This window comes from Drosophila suzukii, chromosome 3 (genome assembly GCF_043229965.1).
Source record: "Drosophila suzukii chromosome 3, CBGP_Dsuzu_IsoJpt1.0, whole genome shotgun sequence".
NCBI lineage: Eukaryota > Metazoa > Arthropoda > Insecta > Diptera > Drosophilidae > Drosophila > Drosophila suzukii.
Window position 1 is genome coordinate 85459067 of NC_092082.1, and position 20449 is coordinate 85479515.

Below are 20449 nucleotides of genomic sequence, written 5' to 3' on the forward strand. Positions count from 1 at the left end.
TTCGCCGCGACTTCTATTTGAATTCGTCGCGGTTCGGTTCGCCAGTAGCGGCGAGCGGCGAGCGGCGCTCCACCACAGTGGGGAGAACAGCTCGAAATTATTAAACAAAAAACCGCCAAGCGAGTCGGACGTGTGCGCTGCTGGATGCTGGCGCTCTTTTCGCGTACCGTTTTTTCGAGTAAACAAACACACACGAAAAAATATTGTTAACACAATTTTGTCTGTTCTATTGTGCGGAAATCGAGTGAGTGCGAGGGGAGACAAACAGAAACCGCAAGCAGGCAAAATCAACAAAAAGCGTGTGGGCAGAGGAAAACGAAAGGGGAAACTGTGACTGTGTGTGTGTGTGTGAGTGAAATATGGAAATTGAAAATGCAATTAATCGCGCTTTAATGGCAAGCCATAGAAATCGCTCAACGGTTTAGAGTGCAAGAGAAAAGTGCGGTCTTTGTTATTGTTGTCAACACGGAAGGCCTAAAGCCAAAAGTCTGGAAAAATATATCTACATGTGTTTGTTTTTTGTTTTTGGAACAACAATGAGCCATTAGCGAAGTGCTGAAATAGTCAATTTACAATTGGAGCCGCCGAGAAGTCTATATATAAAATATAAACATTTTGGTAAGTCTAGCTTAGTCTCTTTTTCTCTCTCTTTCCGCTCTTTACACAGAAAGAAAAGTAGAGATCAATTTGAAAATAATAACTAAACATATTATTTTGACCCTGATATTAGAATTTGGATTTGATTGGTCTTTAATTTTAAAGCAATGCCTAATATAATGAAAAAATTTAATTTTTTTAGACAGTGGTGGGAATTGAACATGGTCTGTTCTTGTCAAAGGCAGATGCTCTTCACTTAAGACATCTTTAGACTTTGGTTTATATGTGAAATAACTTTATTAACATTAGTTTTTAAATGACACTTAATTGGCAAACAATTTTTTTCAATAAATTATAATCATTTTTATCCATTATCATACTATGTTTTTGTTCAAAAATGTTAGAACTAGTCACGGATCAGTGTAAAACGGGTGCTTATATAGTCCAATGTTTAATCATCATATTAAAAAAAAATATTCTAATTTATGATATAATATGTCAAATGTCAATATCTATTTTTTCTGTGCACTTTCCGCTGAGAGTGGAGAGCTCAGCTCAGTGGTCAAACCCGCAAAACGACTTTCAACATCATTCGATCCTTGTGGTTGTTGCTATTTCGGTAGTAGTTGTTGTTGTTGTTCTTTTTGCTGTAGCAGCTTTGTTGTACTTTGTTTTTCTACTTCTGATTTTCTGCTGTTTTTTATTTAATTACGCTATTGTTATAATCATATTTGGTTTTTGTGCGCACTTACTTAATTTTCGCACATGTGGAAATGCTGGCAATTATTTGTATTAAATATGCCATAATATTTGTCCACTGTGAAACGTGGAACATTTCGCGAACAAATGTTTCCCAATCGTTAAACAGGAAAAATGAAAAATTTAATTTACGGTTTTCACTTGAGGCATTAGGTTAAACAATATACCATTTTTAATTTGACGGTGAAGTCGACGAAATCTGTTTCTGAAGTACACAACTCATTTAATATGGAATTTTTAAATTTATTTAACAGTTTTGTAGAGCCATATTTTTGTAATTTACTTTGTATTTGTAATGTATTTTAAACTGAAGCGATTATAGAAATGGAATAAAAATAGGACTGAGCAATAAATTTAACAATCTTTCAGTCGTCTAAAGTTTTAAACTGCAGAGCTGAATGTAGATAGATTTTTTTAAAGGCTACTAAATCTTCTGAGATTATTTTGACTTGCATCAATCAAAGGCTTTCAATTATTTTTTATTTAAGTCAGACCTAAATGGTAATTATTAAAAGTGTTATTATAACAGCCCGTCATTAGGTAAATGGAAATATAAAAAACGTTTTTTGTTACTTAACATTTTGTAGAGCTGAAAAAAATTAATTTAGCACGTTCGCCCCTGCAGTTTGGCCGTAAAAAACAGCACTTTGAAACGGCCCGTTTCAATGCCAATGGCATAACTGCCAAGAAACTCAGGTTTCAATCTTCTCGCCACCTGCATATCTGCAGCAAACTCCAGCGATGCGTTAACCAGGGACCTCAAAACTAAGCGATCCATTCAAGCCGCTTTAGAACAATCCCAATCCCATCTCATTCACCATCGAAAGCTGCGGACGAAGGCCACAGACAGCAATTTAATTAGAGGTTAGTTAGCCAACAATAGTGGCAACTACAGATTGCAGATGGCAGCTTGCAAGTTGCAACCGCAGAACAAATGCGATGGCAAAGACGTTTTGAATGCATTATGCATGTGCGAACGGGCAGCATAAATCGCAGGGTAATGGGCCTGGGCTAATAAAGAAGCGTTTTGAATGCCAAATGAGTCGACTTGACGAGGATGACGAAACATAAGTGATTTTGAAACGAAGGAGGGGCAGTGCATAAAGTGCACAGAGAAAAATATTACTATAATTAATCATATAGTTTCCAACATTTCGAGCTTATTCAGTTGCCAGATGAACATAACATGGGATTAATAACAATATGGGGGATACGATGTGAGGTATACCAAGGGATTTTCAAAGAATTATTTCCGTAATAGATGATGTTATAAGTAATAGCAAAGACAATAAATATATTAATATAATAATATTATAATATATATCAATAGAATTTTAATTCATAGTTTTGTTTTCTGTGTAACTTCCATGGAATGTGGTTGGCAAGAATGGAGGAAACCGGTCTCCTGCCGGTGCCCTATTGGATTGGCTTGGCCTGGCCCGAGCTGATAGCGAAGGTCTTGAGGTCTTCGACAAAGACGGAAAGAAAGAGAGCCATAACCAAAGCCAGTGGAGATCGCTCTATGAGTCACGTTCGGAGCCAGCTTCGAGACGTGCCTGCTTGTCTTCGGCGGGATAGCAGTTGAGAATAGAGAATAGAGTTACTTGGCACCCAGTGCATAGTTATGCCGACATTGCGATAATGAAAATCTTGGAAAACGAAGCGAATTCCGATTGCCGGGGGAAATCCTCTTGTCGTGCATTGCTGGCACGTACCTCTGAGATCCGATCCCGCTCTTATCACCTTATAAATATGTTAAGATGCTTCGATCATCATTGATGAAAATATCTACTCTACAAATGGTGAATGGAAAAATATGAAAGTTAATAATGCGAACAACTCATGTTCAGGGAATTTCCTACATAAAAAAACTTATTGAATCGGACAGCTTATTTATAGAACCATTTCCTTTTATGATCGTGCCAGTTTTGAAATTCTTGAAATTAATTATAGATTAAGGCGAGAAAAAAGTGTTTGATCTGTATGCGAATAATGTTTATAAGAACTCTGTCGAATAAGTAAAAAAAACAGAGGAACTGAGGAGCTTAAGTCCACATAAGACATCTCAGATCTGACCATCCACTGAGGTTCTCGCTCCACTTTCTCGCTCTTGTCCCCAATGCATCTCACTTCTTGTCGAGTGGTAATTACACACCTTGATGACTCAAAATCTGTCATTAAGGCAAAACTGCAGTTCAGTGGGTAACACACATATGGATCCCAACCCCTCAACCGTCCATGAACCACCTCCTCTTCCGTCTTCCGCAATTTCATCGAGCAAAACATAGAGAATACGAAAAACAACTTGCCCTGTAAACTCAAAGACCTGACCTATGAGCTTTGTCTTTAGCATTCGCATTTAGTACTGTCGGGTTCTCCATTCTGCTTTGTTTTTTTTCGGTTTTCTTCCATTGTTTCCACGTTTATCTCGCTTTTGGGGCCAACAGTTTTGTTTCGATTTGTGCGGTTTTATTTTTGGACCCACCTTGGAAACTCGTTCTGGCAATCGGAGAATGGAAAACACTCACAGTTTCCACAACAAACATAATAAATTACATTAGTTAGGACCAATATACGTTTATAGACTCGATTCCCTGCTGTGGGCGTCGAATTGAGTTACTCAACTGAAAAGTCTTTGACTCTTGGCATTATTCTTCACTTTTCACCCACTCTTCCGACTTGAGCCGGCTTAATTAAATTAAAACTTTAATTGTTTTGTTGACAGGTAGACTTCATGTCAATGAACCAGGTCTCAACTTTTGTGGCATCTCTAGAATATGTTTGGGCTTTTTATCAGCTGGTTTCCTCTCTGGACCAATTGCTATATATAGTTTTTAGTGTTCTCTCTTTTAGTATTGCTATTGTAATATTAATTCAATTCTAGACACTTGTCGGGTGAACAATCGCCAAACACTTGGGCACTGATTGAACTTAATTGAATTAAGAGCAGTTCGCCAGTTACATCTTCACTTGGGTCAGGCGAGCAGGAAGTCAACCTTGTGGTAGGTATTACAGTGGTCACTAAATAAAGAGGGTCTGTTGAAATTCCATTAACTATTGTTATATATTTGATAATTTTTTATCTCTGTTAAAGCTAAAAAAATTGAAAGTATCTGTTGTTCAATAAACACACCTTATAAAGAGCATGATAAATAACCCACTATATTTCTTCTGATCAGACCCTGTCACTCGTAAATGTTGGCAATTTATAGAGTAGCTCAAGGCAGCCTGTGAACTAGTTTCGCCCGCTTTTCATACAACTTGAAAGCCATTTAGTTGACTTCGGGCTTCTTTTGGCATTTCCTCCACATAACATAACCACAGATGTTGCCTCAAATGGGAGCATATGTGTGTTATTTATGTGGTTATTTGCCTGTGTGTGCCCTACCACCTTATGCATTCTTAATACCGCCCCTTGGCTTTTGTTTTTGTTTACTATTCGGGCCTGAAAAATGTTTGCAGGTGCAATGCATTCGCCGTTGGTTTACGCTACTTACGTATCCGAAAGATACACAAAGCTAGTGCCATATTTCATCATTTGGATGCCTCGGGCATCTTTCGGTTGCATTTCGTATGCAAAGAGGGTTTCAATCATTCAACTGCTTTGCATACCAAATACTACAAATGTTTAACCTTTTTTGCTGCAATTTAGCAAATGATTTCTGGGGTTTTTCTGGGCATTACTTGTTTTGTGCTCCGCTACACAAGTTCTCGCTAAAGAAAACCTGTTTCTCCGATTCTTTGGGCTTGGGTCCGGTTAGCAGCGCAATCGTATTTGACGTACTTTGTTTTATGAAATGCTAATGAATTTATATGGTTTCGATTATAAGCGACTTCACCATCGAATTAGCACTTAGCAAACGACGCAACAAATAATATTGCGCACTTATGGATGCGAATTCATGGGAATGTTAACGCCCTTCCATCTGGAGCGGTTCCATAATCTCCTGTCTGCCCTTCGAATCCCTGTCTGAATTTCTGGTTAACAAAGGTGTGTTAATAAATTATCCCAACAGACCTTGAACCCTGGATGTTTGCAATAAATATTGCACACTGTCTTCAATTAGCACGCAGCTTGGCAATGGGAGATTCGCGTGTTCAAACGAGGAAACCCCAAAAAAACTTTGACCTAAAAAGAAGAAGGTGAAATCCCCCATAGGTAATACCTTATTATATTATTATAGAAAAAATATCAACTAATGTGTAATCAAAACATCATAAAATAAACCCACAATTTGATTTTAATGAATACATAGCCAATCATCATTTGTTCGGGATATTTTCTTTCTGTGCAGTGACAAAGAGTTGGGGAAAGTGTCTGGCTAATTTGTGAAAAGTAATAACATTAAACCAAAAGAAAAAGTGCCAAAAAAAAACGTGTAATTGTATCGGGGAGCGTGGGAGAAATCTCTGTCTCTCTGGGGTTCAGTAGCTTCCAAACGAAAGTCTCTGAATTGGTGGTTATATAACCCATCTCAATCTACCAGGTAACGCCCACCAGATTATTCTCCGGCGACATCAGCTGGCGCTCTCTCTCTCTCTGTTATTAACACTCTTTAGCGAAACGTACGAAACTCGTTTAGCACCCGGGGAAAACTTGTCTCTGGGCTGCTGGCGGAAAATTGGAAATGTATCTCTATCTAGGAGATACGCGATGGAGCGAAAAGTAAAAGTGCTTTAACGGCTTCCACAGCGCCCACTTTTGCTTTCTTCTGCCGCTTCTTCTGGCGTTTAGCTTCCATTGAGCCGTAAAATGGCGGAGGGGAAAGAAAATAGCAGCTTACCTTGCGCAAAATCAGCTAGCTCTGCTGCAACAACAACTGCATTGTTTGGGCCATATTTAAACACCCCCTCTTCTTGGCCCTCTCCAAGTGACAGCACCTACGTAACAATGAATGAACCCACATGAGTCACGTCTAGTGCATTCCCAGGCCCACAACCCACAACCCAACAGTCAAAAAGAAACCCCAAACTCCAAAACCCGGGGCATGCGTGAAACGTTAGCTCATCTGTCGGTGGGGTAACCTCAATTCGGTTCACTTTGCGGCTGCGCTGTAACTTCAACTGCCTGCCCCCCCTACAGCCCTTCTCCCTAGCCACAATTAACCCATTGAGCACCAGGGAGCTCAAAAGTACACTCATTTAATCAAAGCCGATGTAGGGTTAAATGAAGTTGGAATATAACAATGCATTTGCATTTTTCATTTGTATTTTAAATGTATAGTTTAAGGTTGAAAAAGTTAAATTACTGTTTCGGTAAAATGGGTTTCTCAATATTATGTTAGGTTTTGTATGACTTAAATCACTTAAATAGAGACAATATTCTGTGTAAAAATGTATCGTTCCTAAAATTAACATCACATTAAAAATCGAATTCGTCTTTAAAAAAATTTAACTTTATGTCAAATTTATGTTAAGGTTAGCTTACCAGAACGTTAACCTGACATTGAGAAATCGGCTCATAAACTTGGTAGTTGTTTTTCTATTTATGAAATCGAATGGAAAATCAAAACAAATTATCTATTTAATAATAATTTAATTACAAAATAAATATTAGATCTATACAAATTGTATACCTGTTAGTTTCCTGAGCATAAGTTTCCTGAGCATCTATGTGAGAATTCAAAAAAATATATTTTAAATTGTAAGCCAACTTTGGTCATTGTTGGGGTTAAGAAAGAGCGAAAAGCGAGCCCCAAATCTAGTACACGTTACAGCCACGTTCGTGGATCGGGGCAGCATGAAAAGCAACAATGTTGCAGAGTAGTTACCTTGTTTTTGGCTCCGGCCAGTCACCAGCTTGGACAGAAGCCCTCGTGCCAGTTACAATTTGTCGAGCGCTTTTCGGTTCGGTTTTGGTTTTTGGTTTTGGTTGTAGACTGGATTGTTTTCGTGACATTCAAATCGTTTCGTTCCAGGCCGTGCAAAAGGGCAGTTACCGATCAGGGGGCATTTCAGAAATGGAATTTCCACAAATGAGTTATTGCAGCATTACCATTGATATGACGAGATCCTGCTCCAGATCTGCTGGATTTTTATTAAGGCAATGGAGACATTAATAAACCGCTTACCCACTATCGCTCCAATCGCAATTGCCTTAACAAAGGAGAGCAAATTAAAAGCGAACCCAGCAAATTTGTCAGTTTCGAGGTAAATGCGACTTGGGGCGATTTAATGTCGCGCACTAAGTTGACAAATGTCTGGCTAACAATGGCGGGGGAATTACGGGTGGTAGTTGGCAAATAATGGAGAATGCTTTTTATATAGAGAGCTCGGTGACCCAAAATGCATGGCAGGGAGGCAACCGAATGGGAACGTGAAATATGGACACATTAGATGGCTATCTATCCATGCATAAAACACTAACAGAAAATGTAGCTCGGATTTCAGTCAATTAAAAATAGTTCTAGGTTTCAGCAAGAGTATATAACAATATATTATACATATTCGTTTTAATTAAGCGATCATAAGTAAGAGAGTTAAGAACCCTATTGCATGCATTTTCTGAAAATATATTTAGAAAGTAATTTGTATCTTTAAAATACTTAAAATACTTTGTAAAATTACAAACGATGTTCCTATATTCAATGTTTCCTACAATGTTTCAATAAATACTATGGGCGAAAGATATAAACCTCAAATTTGATTAGTTTTCTATTAAATTATATTACTTTAAACGCATTTCTTTTAGTGCAAACATTTGTGGGTATATTTTGCATTTGTTGTTTGGCTTGCGCTTGAGCTGCAGCGCTTGCCTAATTGTTCAATTGCATTAGGGGCAATTATGCGGCTGACATAGATGTGTGTATCTGAGCCCAAGTACGAGCACATGCGCCCGTCATTAGAGTAATTGCACAGATACAGATAAGCAAAGACAACCCAGAATGACTGGACAAATGCCTGTCCATATACGACGGGGACTTAACTTGCATATTGCGTGGCCAATATCCTTATCGCGCCCATCAAAATGGCTCCAACCACTTCTCCAGATTTCGGGGTGCCTTTGATTGATAGGTAATTCCTTATAGGTATACATACCCACTCCACAATATTTGAGCTTTTATGCTTACCAAATAAAAAGCATCTGTTTTGATTTTGGCAACATTTGGCAGTCTAAAAATTGTGAAATGACTATCATATGTTGGGGAAAAGTATTATAAAAATGGAATTAATACACGTTCAAGTATCCGGCGATCGCTATTTTTCCCAAATATATATGCGCAGCATTAATGACTGAACTCATTGGCCATTTCGACGGACCATGTTGCTGTTGCCCCCAGCTGGCTGGTTCAATAAACGCCAATAGCACGGCCAGCAAGGTCAAAATTGATGAAGGCGATCGTTTAGTGCACATAGAAAAAATAATGATAATATTGAAAAAGTAAAAGCAGTTAAAGATATATTAAAGATAATACACTTTTGAGCTTACCCCGAATCGTTCTTAATATATTAAGTCGATGATAAATAAAGATAGGTTGACTTAAAAGCAGAAATGACGTTGATCACGATCTCTTATCTTGTGAAAGTAAAATATCAGTTATCAACAATGTACTTCAGAAACTTTCTTATCAAAACATTTAGTTTAATTGTATACAAATGATAAAATTCCGTATTTGTTGTAAATTATAATATATGTATTTTTTGCTGTGTACCGAAAGCTTTTGCACATCCGTGGTAGCCAATAAAGCAGTTGACCGCTTTGGATCTTCGAGATTGAGTTCGATTTCATTGCGGGTTTCGATTTCTTTTATAAACATAATTGCGTTGAAAGTTCAGCTCGAGGCAAAGAGTGTGCCTAACTTTGTCTCTGATGTTCGCCAAATCCACAGAAATTTGTTTTCGAATGCGTATGCGAATGAGAATGGAGCATGATATAAGCAAATGTCATGCAAATGAGTCATCGTCCAGCAGCATCAATGGAAACAAATACAAATATTTAGAGTTCGTATTTGAGTGGAAACGAGTGAATGAGGTCTGCTACCCATAATGATGCTATGATACGCATGGGGAGTTCGTAAATAGAGAATAATGAGGATTGAGTCGTTCGAATGAGATACTTCCGTGGATACTTCTCTCAACAGTTACGTATATAACATAGCGGTACATCAGAAAATCAAAACAAAAGAAGTCCCAATTACAAACCATATATATAGGTATAGATATATGGCAGTAATGCCACAGTTATCGTTTGAGCGTGCGACGCCTCGCATTCTCCATCACACATGGCTGATTTTGGAGCAGCGTAAGCCCCGCTCGCAATTCATTATTGATAACATCTCCATCTTCATCGCCATCCTCAGTGAATTTCGCAGAAATGTCAAGAACGCAGCTTATATACATAAATGCCTCTGGAATAATCCAAGCTAACTGTTGGCATTCTTTGGAATTCTTATTTGAGACGGGAGTCTGCGTAGTCTGTCATTTGGGTTAAACGAGATGTGGCTTTGGATTAAGAGAGTAATTCAAGTTAAGTTGGGCTACTTCCACGAAGCAAATTAACTTTAAGTGATTCATCACGAATCAGATGATCTATTATACACTTCTTGATTTTAGCAATAGGATTTCCAATTTCTAATAATCTAGAACATAAAGTACATTAGATCTGCACTTTATATCATGTTCGTTAGAGTTCATAACATTTTATGTTACCCTTCCGCTTATTTAATCTTTCTAAGCTTAAATATCATCTGTATTAACCGAATTTTGGTATAATGATTGGGATAATAACAACTGCAGCTCACTTGAAAAAATTCCCAACAATCTCTCAGCTTTAAGCTAACGATCCTATCCCCAGTAGTATAATCGCTCAAAGCTTCTGGCCATCAATCACCGGCGCAGATTCAAGTCATGACTACCCAGATGGCTGTCATTATCACTGGCCACAATAACAACAACTACACCCGAGATCATTAAGATACCAGGTGATCGTCAGCCATTCTCCACATCCATCGTGATCGCAATGCAAGTGAAATCATAATTGCAAATCGAAATCGAAGCGGGCTTTATTGGGCCGCAAAAACTGGTTTAGTATTCTCTCGCGATCATCCTCACTGCGATCGTTATCGCTGGATTTTCCGTTTTGGAGTTGGATGAAGATCCCAAGTCTGAGAATTCTGAGCCATTCGTTCATCCTGAGTGCGTGCTGCTGAAGCGGAAATGAGTAGACTCCCCAGCAAGCTCGTTTCTCTAATACTACCGTATTCTGTTTACGTCTCATACATGCACCTGCTCCTCCGTTCCCTGTGTCCCCCCTTTAGTTCAGAGGTTCCAATGCCATGATGCACTCGATTCCCCGATCAAGTCACGTTTTCCGATACTTTGGTTTCATTTGGGTTAAGTGGAGGGTTCAGGTTGCGGACGGGGGTCTTCCTGACCCTCCCTTGCCCTCGGCTGTGGTTCACTGTATCAATAGTTAGGTGGTTCTATCTTTTCTCTGTTCTTACTTAGTGTACAAAGTATTATAATTTTAAAACCTGATCCTAAGCAGTGGCGCCATTAGTCAGTCTGTGTGGGGTTTTGGTACTAGAATATAAACAACAAGCATTGCATACTCTTGGGCTTTAGAAAATTGTAAAGCTGGTGTAGATCTATCTATCATTTTAATGTAAATGTTTTGAAATACGTAATTTTCCATTATTAATTACTATAATATTTTACCACTATACCATTTGCCTTTTCAAGGTCTACACCAAGAATTAACAGACTTAAGGATTATAATGAACTTATAACTTGATCTATAAGCACTTCAACTCAGAAGATTGGAACAAAACGTATTGTATTATTAATTATAAATATGGTATTTCAAAAATGTTGATAATTGTATGGTTTTTCTTTTTGCTTTGTCATATGATTTTATACATTTTTAAGTCAACATTGTATTGCCCCCACCAGCGGCTATCGTTATGCGTAGTCTGTCGTAGTTACAACCCACCGCTGGCCTCCAGTGACAAGAACAATATCACCGATAACTATTTACCTTTGCCGCTGGTTTTCTTTATCAGCACCAGCGTTGACATTCAAAAATATAAAAAAAAATTACAAAATACCTTGCTGTGATTTTGTCCCCGTCTGGCTCAAGCAAATCTTATCTGTAAGGTACACAGGTGCATAAATATATATATATTTTGAGATATTAGTCAGCGGGCGCATGGTTAAATGGGAGCTGAATGGTAATAAAGCAAGGAATTTTAAGTTTTTTAACAAAAAAGTAGCAATATTCAAGGGGTTAACACTCTGGGTTAAATAAATTTCAATGGGGATATGAGAGGGTGGCGCCACGCCTGAATATCGCACCCCCATAAGGGTAACGTCATTAATGACGGGCAACCACCGAACTGGGGCTTTTAGTGTTAATTGACTGACATGGGGGTAGGCTTATGAATGTCCCAGGTGGTTAAAAACCAGAAGGGGGACAGGGGTTTTTTCCAGGGGGGACTTCAGGTGGTTGCATGCACCATTGACATGACATCGCTTGGATCGGCAGATAACAACCCACCGATAACCATGGTGAATAAAGTTGGTAAACTCGCGCCCTCTCTGGATATTATTGTATATCCGCTCCATAGTTATTATTGGGTGGCTCTGTTTGCAGTTCAGCTCGAATACTTCAACTCCCCGAGCAACTTTTGATGGGTTCGCCGTGGAGGCCGTGGTTGAATGAACCCCGTGCACTTCGTTCCATGACATCGATTGGGCTTATATGAATGGTTTGCAACTCAAAGTTGGTGCTATGGCTGTGGGTGGAGATGGAGATGGTAAACACTTTGATGTGAACTATTTTTGGCCACTAGGTACAATGAACTTTTAAGACTTCCTTGACACTATTTATTGTGGGAAAATGACAAACTGAACTTGAGAAACAAAGTTAAAGTTTCTTTGCATACCTTTTTAAGAAAATCATTTGGTATTATTTAAAGGTATTTAATAAGAAAACTTTATGGTATTATACGAAGTACATAGGGAAATAAAGATCATCTATATTATAACTTTAAACACTATTCTTATATGATACCAATGTATGTAGTTTTTGGACTACGTCATAGTCATTAAATATATCTTAAATCACATGTTGTTTTAGTTTGAGAACTTAGACTATTTATTACCATTAACTCAGTTATATTTAATTTCCCCAAACGAGTCACTTGGCCTTGAACTTGAGGGTACTACTCATTGTATTTGGGGGAATGCGGAACGTGTCTTAATGACATTAATTACGTATATGGAGAGCTCCACTTATAGAAAGGGAAATTGTTAGTCACTTTCCACGGAATACTTCAACGTACTGCGATCCAAAAATGTCAGGCTATTTATTTTTACCCATAGAAAACCAATTATATTTAACAAGAAATTCAACCGCCTAACTAATTTGTATTCCCTTCTCTTGCAGGTATATTTCCCTGGTAAAAATGGAGGCAAAACTCTCAGAAATCGTTGCAAATTGCTAAAAATAAATAAAATAAAAGAAAACAAACAATAACTCAAGCTTAAAGGTGGAAACCAAAACAAAAACGATTTTAAGGCCCAGTCGAACGTGGAATTAACTTGACCCACAGAGGTGCCCCACACGAAAGAGAAAGATATAAAGCTTTAGAACGAGAGGGAGCGACATACGATGCGTGTGGTTGGGTGGCTCAGTGGTGGCTTAATGCTCGCCCTGGCCGTAATGTTAACGCAGGCACGTTTCATTGCGAAAAGAGAAACCACCGGTTTGGAGCAGGCGGTGGCTTCCACATCCACTGACCCTGACATTCTTCCAGCGACCAGGGAAAGTGGGAGCGGTAGGGAACTGGTTGAAATAAAGGGAGAATCAGATATGATTGACTCACAAAACATACTGGAAGATAAGGGAGTAATTAAGGCTGAGAGTCAAAATGAAACTGAGATCCTAACGGAAAGTCTGAAAGAGAATCTTGACCTTAAGAAAACCACAGAGGGTTTGGTTCAAAATGAGTCCAACAGTACCATCGAGGGAATTTTAAGTGAAGACCAACATAAACTGAAAGAGGGTGAAGTTCAGTTAGAGAAAAAAACTGAACCGGTTACCATAAAAGAACTGACAAACAAGGATACCCCAGCAGAAGCGGTTAAAGAAGATTCCAACATTATAACTGCCACTCAGGTGCATAAAAACTCAACTTATCTCGAAGATCATGTATCTACAGAAGACCCTGTAAGAGAAGTAACAACAGTGAAACAGATTTTAAGCCCAACCACTGAAAATACTCCGCTAAGTGAGAAAACCGAGCAAAAGGATGTGGCAACTAGTGATCCCCTTTCGAAAGTAGAACCACAAGTTCAATCTGAAACAAAGGAAAAACCTTCTGAACCTGTGACAGAAGAAAAGGATAACAGCACTGTGGAGGAACTACCTATGAAACCTGTAACACTAGGAGTTTCAAGCACCACGGAGAGATTGGTTAATGTCACATCCTCCACTCGTTCCTCTGATCATGGTCGATCCATGCAGTATTCGTCAACCACTGAAGGTTCTATCCGATTTCCCGCTGCAGCTACGCCCATGAAACTGAGGGCTATACCCATTCACCTTAGCACAACTGCACCTGCTCGTACCTCGTCAACCACAACTACTCCCAAGACAACCACAGCCACATCCTTTGCTTCCCATGAGAACGCCATTGAGGAGTCCACTTCCCAGTCGGAGATCCATCAACTGCCCGAGAAGCGAGCCAAGTTTATCAGCGAAAACTCCACAAATGCCCAGCAATTAACACTACCCAACACTGCCGAAGTTTGGAGTCTGGCGGGGATGAAGGCGATTCCCAAAGCACCTCTAACGACCACAACCATCTTGCCACTTCTTAACCACACTGATCTGGCCAACGATATAGACATACCGCTGAATAAAACAGAGCAGCACAAGGAGAAGAATCTCCTAGATTGGATGCACATTGCCATGATGCCATCGGCACCAGAGAATCGCACTGAATTTGTGGTCCGAACCACTCTGGATGCCACTGAGGGTGCTACACAGGCCACTACCGAAGCTTTGGATGAAAAGGGTCCTTTAAAAAGTTCTATAACCGCAGGATTGGAACAAAATGAAGTAACAACAGCCAGGCCAATGCCAGTAACTACTGAGAAAAGTTCTATGGATCATAATATAACAACCACAACTGTTGGCTCGGAACTTTTGGAGGTTCCTTTGGTGAAAAAGTTGGATAATACAACCAATCCCAAGTTAACAGAGGCTATTACAGAGGCTCAAAGTGAGAAAGAAGCAGCAACAGAGGCTGCAACATTTCTGGCATTAACAGAGCAGCCTGCAACATCACCTGTAACAGCGAGGGTGGGTTTAACAAAAACGGAACTGTTGAATATAACAGCAGTATCAGAATCAGCTGAAGTATCTCAACAAAATTCAACAGAAACCTTATTAACAACAACCACCACAACAGTAGGTCCATTATCTGTAGAATTTGTATCGCCTGAAATAATCTTACAAGAAGCAACAACAGAAGAAACGACAGCAGCAATACCAAAGGCCAGCACAGAGACAGCAGCAACATCATCAGCAGCAACTACGATTGCAGAAGCATCAGCAACATCTGAAGGTACAACAGCAACACCAGCTGCAATACCATCAGCAACATCTAGTGTTGCAACCACCCCCAGTCACAGTACAACTGAAATGGCAATGAAAGCCTCTGAAATCAGCAACATCAACAGCAGCAGCAACAACAACGACGACGATAGCAGTAACGACGTCATCGTTGCCACAACCAAAATTCCAGAGAGCGAGCCGCCAGCAACAGCAACCGCTGAGCCAACAGCAACATCGGTTAGTGTGCGACTGACTGCCGAGGTGAGCACTTCGATACGGCCTGAAATAATCTTTGAAAGTACTCCAAACACTACCATCGCAAGTACAACAAGTACATCGACAACAACAATAGCAACACCCACGCAAACGGAAATTGCGCAAATTAGCAATGAAGTGAATTTGGAGGCAGTGACAGTGAAGACGACAGTCGACAGTCTAAGTGCAAATGTGAATGTGAATTCGAATGAGCCAAGAACAGCTGAGAAAACCGATAACGCGGTCAATAACAGTGTGGCCATAACAGAGAGCGAGCTGGTGGCGTTGAAAACCACCCCAGCGACAGGGGAACCCAATCCACTCAGTGACCTGAGTAAGCTGAGCAAAGAACACGAATCCTCGCTGGAAACCAACAATATAGGTGAGGCACCAGTAACCGAAACAACAACGACAACATCAGCAGGTGTTGCTGTTGCAACGGATGAGAGCACAGCGGCAACAGGTGGGCAGGAAATCGAAAGGGAGAAGGAGCACCATCATGAGGGGCAACAGGTGGTCGAAGAGCAGGACACCGAAGAGCAGTTAGCCAAGACAACGATGGCGGTGACAACAACGACAACACCTAGTACCACAACACCCATAACAACAACAACCACAACCAGTAGCAGTACAACAACCACCACAACCGAAAGGCCCTTAACCACTACCACAATGCAACCGGTGGTGATAAGTCTGCTGGATGATAGCACCACCTCCAGCACCACAACAACCACCACAGCTGCACCACCACCCACAACCACAGAGGAGTACGTAGAATCCTCCACGGTGGTCAACACTACGAGTAGCACCATTATGCTGCCGGAGACCACCACCCAGCAACCCACCTTTATGGCCCCCTATCCCAACGAACTGGATCACATGCAGACCAATGCCCAAGGAAATGGCACCGATGTGAATGTGATCATAGCCATCACAGTCAGCGTGATTGGTGTGGTGGCCCTCATCCTTTTGGTGGCTTTCCTCTACCTAATGCGCAAGCGCCAGAAGCAAATGTCCTATGGCCAAAGGTGTCGTCCGGTGAGCTTGGATGCCTACTCCCTGGACAATGTATCCGTGTTGGGCAGTGTGCGACGGAAGGGTCGCGATGTGAGGGCCTCCAAGAGGACCTATGGTAATGCCGCCTTCGATGATCCCTCGCTAAGGCACAACCTGCTGACCGCTGGAGAGCTGGCCCGTTTTGTAGAGCGGCGATCCGATGTTTTCGAGGAGTTCCGGGACGTCCCACAGATCATCGCCAGAGCGGATGAGGTTCCTCCAGGTTGTGAAGATAAGAACCGGTGAGTAAAATTGGAAACCTCTTTTTTCAAGAAACTAAAAGCAGTAGATACCCGTCAAACAATAGTCAACTAGGGAATGTATCAGATGGTTAAAAATATAATATTCAGATCAATTTTCTATAGGAACCGTGTAGATTGAGGAAGGGACAAGTTTTTGAAGTATATTTTCTATAACGATGAAGATAACCATAACCTAAATATTTTTTGGGGACTTTTGAAGATGTCATTTTATTTCAATGTGAATTTTCTAGAACGATGAAGGTATTCAAACGTATTCAAATGTACGCCTAACAATCTGATATACATATGTAGGTGTGTTCCAATCATTAAAGGGCTGGGTCACAATTATGAAATCTCAATGATTAGATTACAAAAAAGTGAATTGATTAGATTGCACCTAGTTCAATGGTAAATTATTCAACGTTTTCTTTATGTAAAGTGATTATTGGTTACTCAGTTAATGTATCTCCTTGGGCTTGTCGTTTCCTCGTTGCCGGTATCTACTGTAATTAAGGGTTCACTTTCTCGGCACGAGTTCACATCAAATTGTCGAATCAATTACAATACTGATCTCTCTGGAACATCTCTTCCTGCTTTTTTGTTTTCCAACCGAACCAATAACAACACCGCCGACGATGATGACTCAACTCCTCGACCTCGAACCGCAGCTACGCCAACGTGATTCCGCTTCCTGAGACGCGGGTGGTGCTCCAGCGGCAAGGCGACGATGACAAAACGGAATACATTAATGCCAATTATGTGCGGGTAAGTAACCGAGGCGGTGTCTCCCAAGTGGGCGGCGGATCAGCTCATCATCCGAAAAGCTAGACAAACAAAACTTTCTCACACAAATGTTGGTGGGTGGCTTGGGCTGAGGCATCTCGGCGAGTGGTTAGCATATGTGGCGAGCCTTGCATGACGCCCTGCCCTCCAAGTGGAATCTTTGGGGTACCCTCTCGAGGGCCATTAAACATGGCGCCCGAATAATTACACGCCCGATGAGACTCACCTGCTGCTCCTCCGTTGGCCATGACTGTGAAATAGGCCCATCGCCTTTGTTTTCTCTGCGAAAAGCAGCAAATAATAATAATTGCGCCAAAGGAAAGTGTCTGCCAAGATCATCGAAGTGTGAATGCCCTTACATCACGATCCATCGCCACGCTCTAATCCTCCCAAAATCATTCAGAAAACAATCAAGTGTTTTGCATACACAAGGTGGAATAAGATATGGTATATTAAACACCTAGTCAAAATTGTTTTCTTATGTGGAACACACCACCATATCTTGATCTTTCAAGTTCAAGCCATAAAATTTTTTCAGAACGCTGATAAAAATATAATTTCAAAGCTAGAAAATAGTATCTTTAAGATAAAGTATAAAGACTGTGCTTATCTCCTTTTTAACAGCATCGTAAATGACAAAACTTATATGTTTTGTGATAATAATTCTAGAAAACAAAATTGTCGAAGCTGAAAATGAGATAATGGCTTCATTTCGGGGTCTTTAAACTGATTTGTATTATACTAAACGTTTTGCTCAAGTCAAACGTATATTATCAAAATGATGACTCTTGAAAACGTAAATTTTTTATAGTAAATTAAAAGGTAAATATCTGTTTGTTTTCTGTGCACAGGACAAGTGTCCATCAAGTGGGATGTTTTCAGTTGTTTACTAAAACTTACTTTAAACAACTGCATTGAAGCGTGACGTGGATGTAGATGTAGATGCATTGCGACGCATTGAAGCGAAACATTTCCAGCGTTCATCGGCATTGCACCTGGCGATAAGCAAACTGAGCATGTCGAGATTTAGCCAGCAGAAGTCTGTTGTGCGATTTTATGGTCATTTATCTGAGAGGCGCGAGCAGCTCATCGCAAGTCACTCTGTGTGGGCTGAGGCAGAGTTAAGCCGCAATAAGTTTTAATTAATGGTTATGTCATTACTCACGCTATACTTTTTTTATACCGAAAAAGAGCACAGCCTTAGATTATTTCGGCAGAGGTCAACATAAGCAGAGGAGGCGGCCCACGGGCTAGGAAAATCCTCTGCCACTGCTCTGCTGACGTTCTGCCAACGCTCTGTGCACTCATCAGTCACTGTTTTTATTTTAAATATTATTTGCTTATCAGCTTTCTGAAATCGAATTTAAAAAGATAAGATATTAATATATTTGTTACCTTTTTAGGGCCCCCGAGACGCGCCCAATTACTACATAGCCTGCCAGGCGCCACTGGAGAGCACGACCAGTGATTTCTGGCGGATGATCTGGGAGCAGCAGTCTCGCGTGATCATCCAGGCAACGGATCTCAACGAGAACGGTATTGAGAAGTGCGCTGAGTATCTGCCCCCATCGGCGACTCTGGACAATCACAGCAGCTATGGCGATTACCAGGTGACCCTGAAGCATCGCGAGGTTAAGGATCGATATGCCATCTCCACTTTGGTACTCAAGCGAGTGGATGGCGAGGAGAGCCGCGAGCTCACCCACTACTGGTACAAATGGCCAGAGGCGGGTGTTCCCGCCGAAGAGGCGCCCATCATTGCCATGCTGCTGGAGGCGCGCTCATCCCTCAAGTCCTACTGCCTGGAGCAGGCCAATGAGCTGCGCGAGAAGTCTGCCACTCTGGAGACCTCCATGGATGCGAATGGCAGCAAGGCCGAGGCGGGCAGTACGTCCAGCCAGGAGATTAATGGAAACATTTCCAGTAGGAGCGGTATTCGAAACCAACAGGGGTAAGTTTTTATACGAATAATTGTGCGATTAAAATATCTGTTATCTGAATCGAATTGGGAATAGTTAGAAAAATAGTTAGAAAAAGTTAACTAAGCTGAGGAACTAAGATTAGGATCTGTCTAATATAAATACATATATAGTTACAAGTTCAAAAGATACTCCTTCTCTCATCCTAGAAAATTTTGTTTTAAAAATAAAGTTAGTAATTCATAGCTACCCAATCGATTCTGTATCTAATTTAGTATAAACCATATACCAAAGCAGTTGTGTCTTGCATGGCTTTTTAATGTTCTGTGTCTCCCCTTCTCCGTCTCTCCCCCAGACCGCTAACCGTTCACTGTTCTCCAGGCACGGGACGCACCGGTACCATTATCGCCTCGGACATGGCCATCCGTAGTCTGGAGACGCCCAAGCGATCCGTGGACATCCCCCAGCTGGTCTACTATGTGCGGCGGGGACGGGCCAGCGCGGTCCAGACCAAGGAGCAGTATGAATTTATCTACAAGGTGGCCAGCATGTATGCGGCCAAGATCACAAATCTGTCCAACGACAACTAAGAAAAAAGCCCCCATCGAGTGGAAACCGAATTTTCGATTGATTGATTGAGATCACCTTTCCAGCACTGATCCGTGGGACCCTCAGTAACAATAATAGCTATGTTTTATACGAAATATTAGTGTAAATTAGTATTATGCTTGAATGTTGGCACCTGATTAAGCATCGTTATATGTCGGGCTTTAAATATCATTTAAAATGTATGTATTCCTTTATTATTGTGATATAATCGTACATTCGTATATCTCCTGATATTCTGTTGCATATTTATAATGTCAATTTTTGTTTTTTGCACTGTCGCGTTTGAGTTCCGGGGCCATACAATCCGGAACAAATGTGAAATATTTGGAGCTCTCCGTATTGTATTTTAAGAAAGTCAAACATGTAATCAAACTATGAATGTATCTATTTTAAACGAGCTTTAATGTACGTAAGTTATTTGTAAGCAAACACCAAGCTGTACTGTACTCATATTATTGTGAATTACAAGAAAAAATATGTTCAGCAGTGGTATCTTGAGTTTTAAACTTGTGGGGGTGTAGGTGACTGAGCGGCAATTGGCATGCAACAAAAAATATTTAGAATGGATAGATCTAATTATAGATATTCGCATAAGGCTTCCCAAACGTTTGGAAATATCTCCACCCCGAGAGCGGTTTCCAAAATTGCGCTTGTTGGAAAATTCTCCA

At 40.5% G+C, this 20449-nt stretch overlaps 1 protein-coding gene across 1 annotated transcript; it reads left to right on the forward strand.

The window, feature by feature from the left end:
- Window positions 1-88: 88 nt before the first annotated feature.
- Window positions 89-20267, forward strand: LOC108015626 (uncharacterized). The gene is made up of 5 exons (XM_065865996.2): window positions 89-618; window positions 12743-16470; window positions 17139-17235; window positions 18657-19204; window positions 19528-20267. The coding sequence occupies exons 2-5, from the start codon at window positions 12968-12970 to the stop codon at window positions 19760-19762; spliced, it is 4383 nt and encodes a 1460-aa protein (XP_065722068.2). The 5' UTR covers window positions 89-618; window positions 12743-12967; the 3' UTR covers window positions 19763-20267.
- The last annotated feature ends 182 nt before the right edge of the window (window positions 20268-20449 follow it).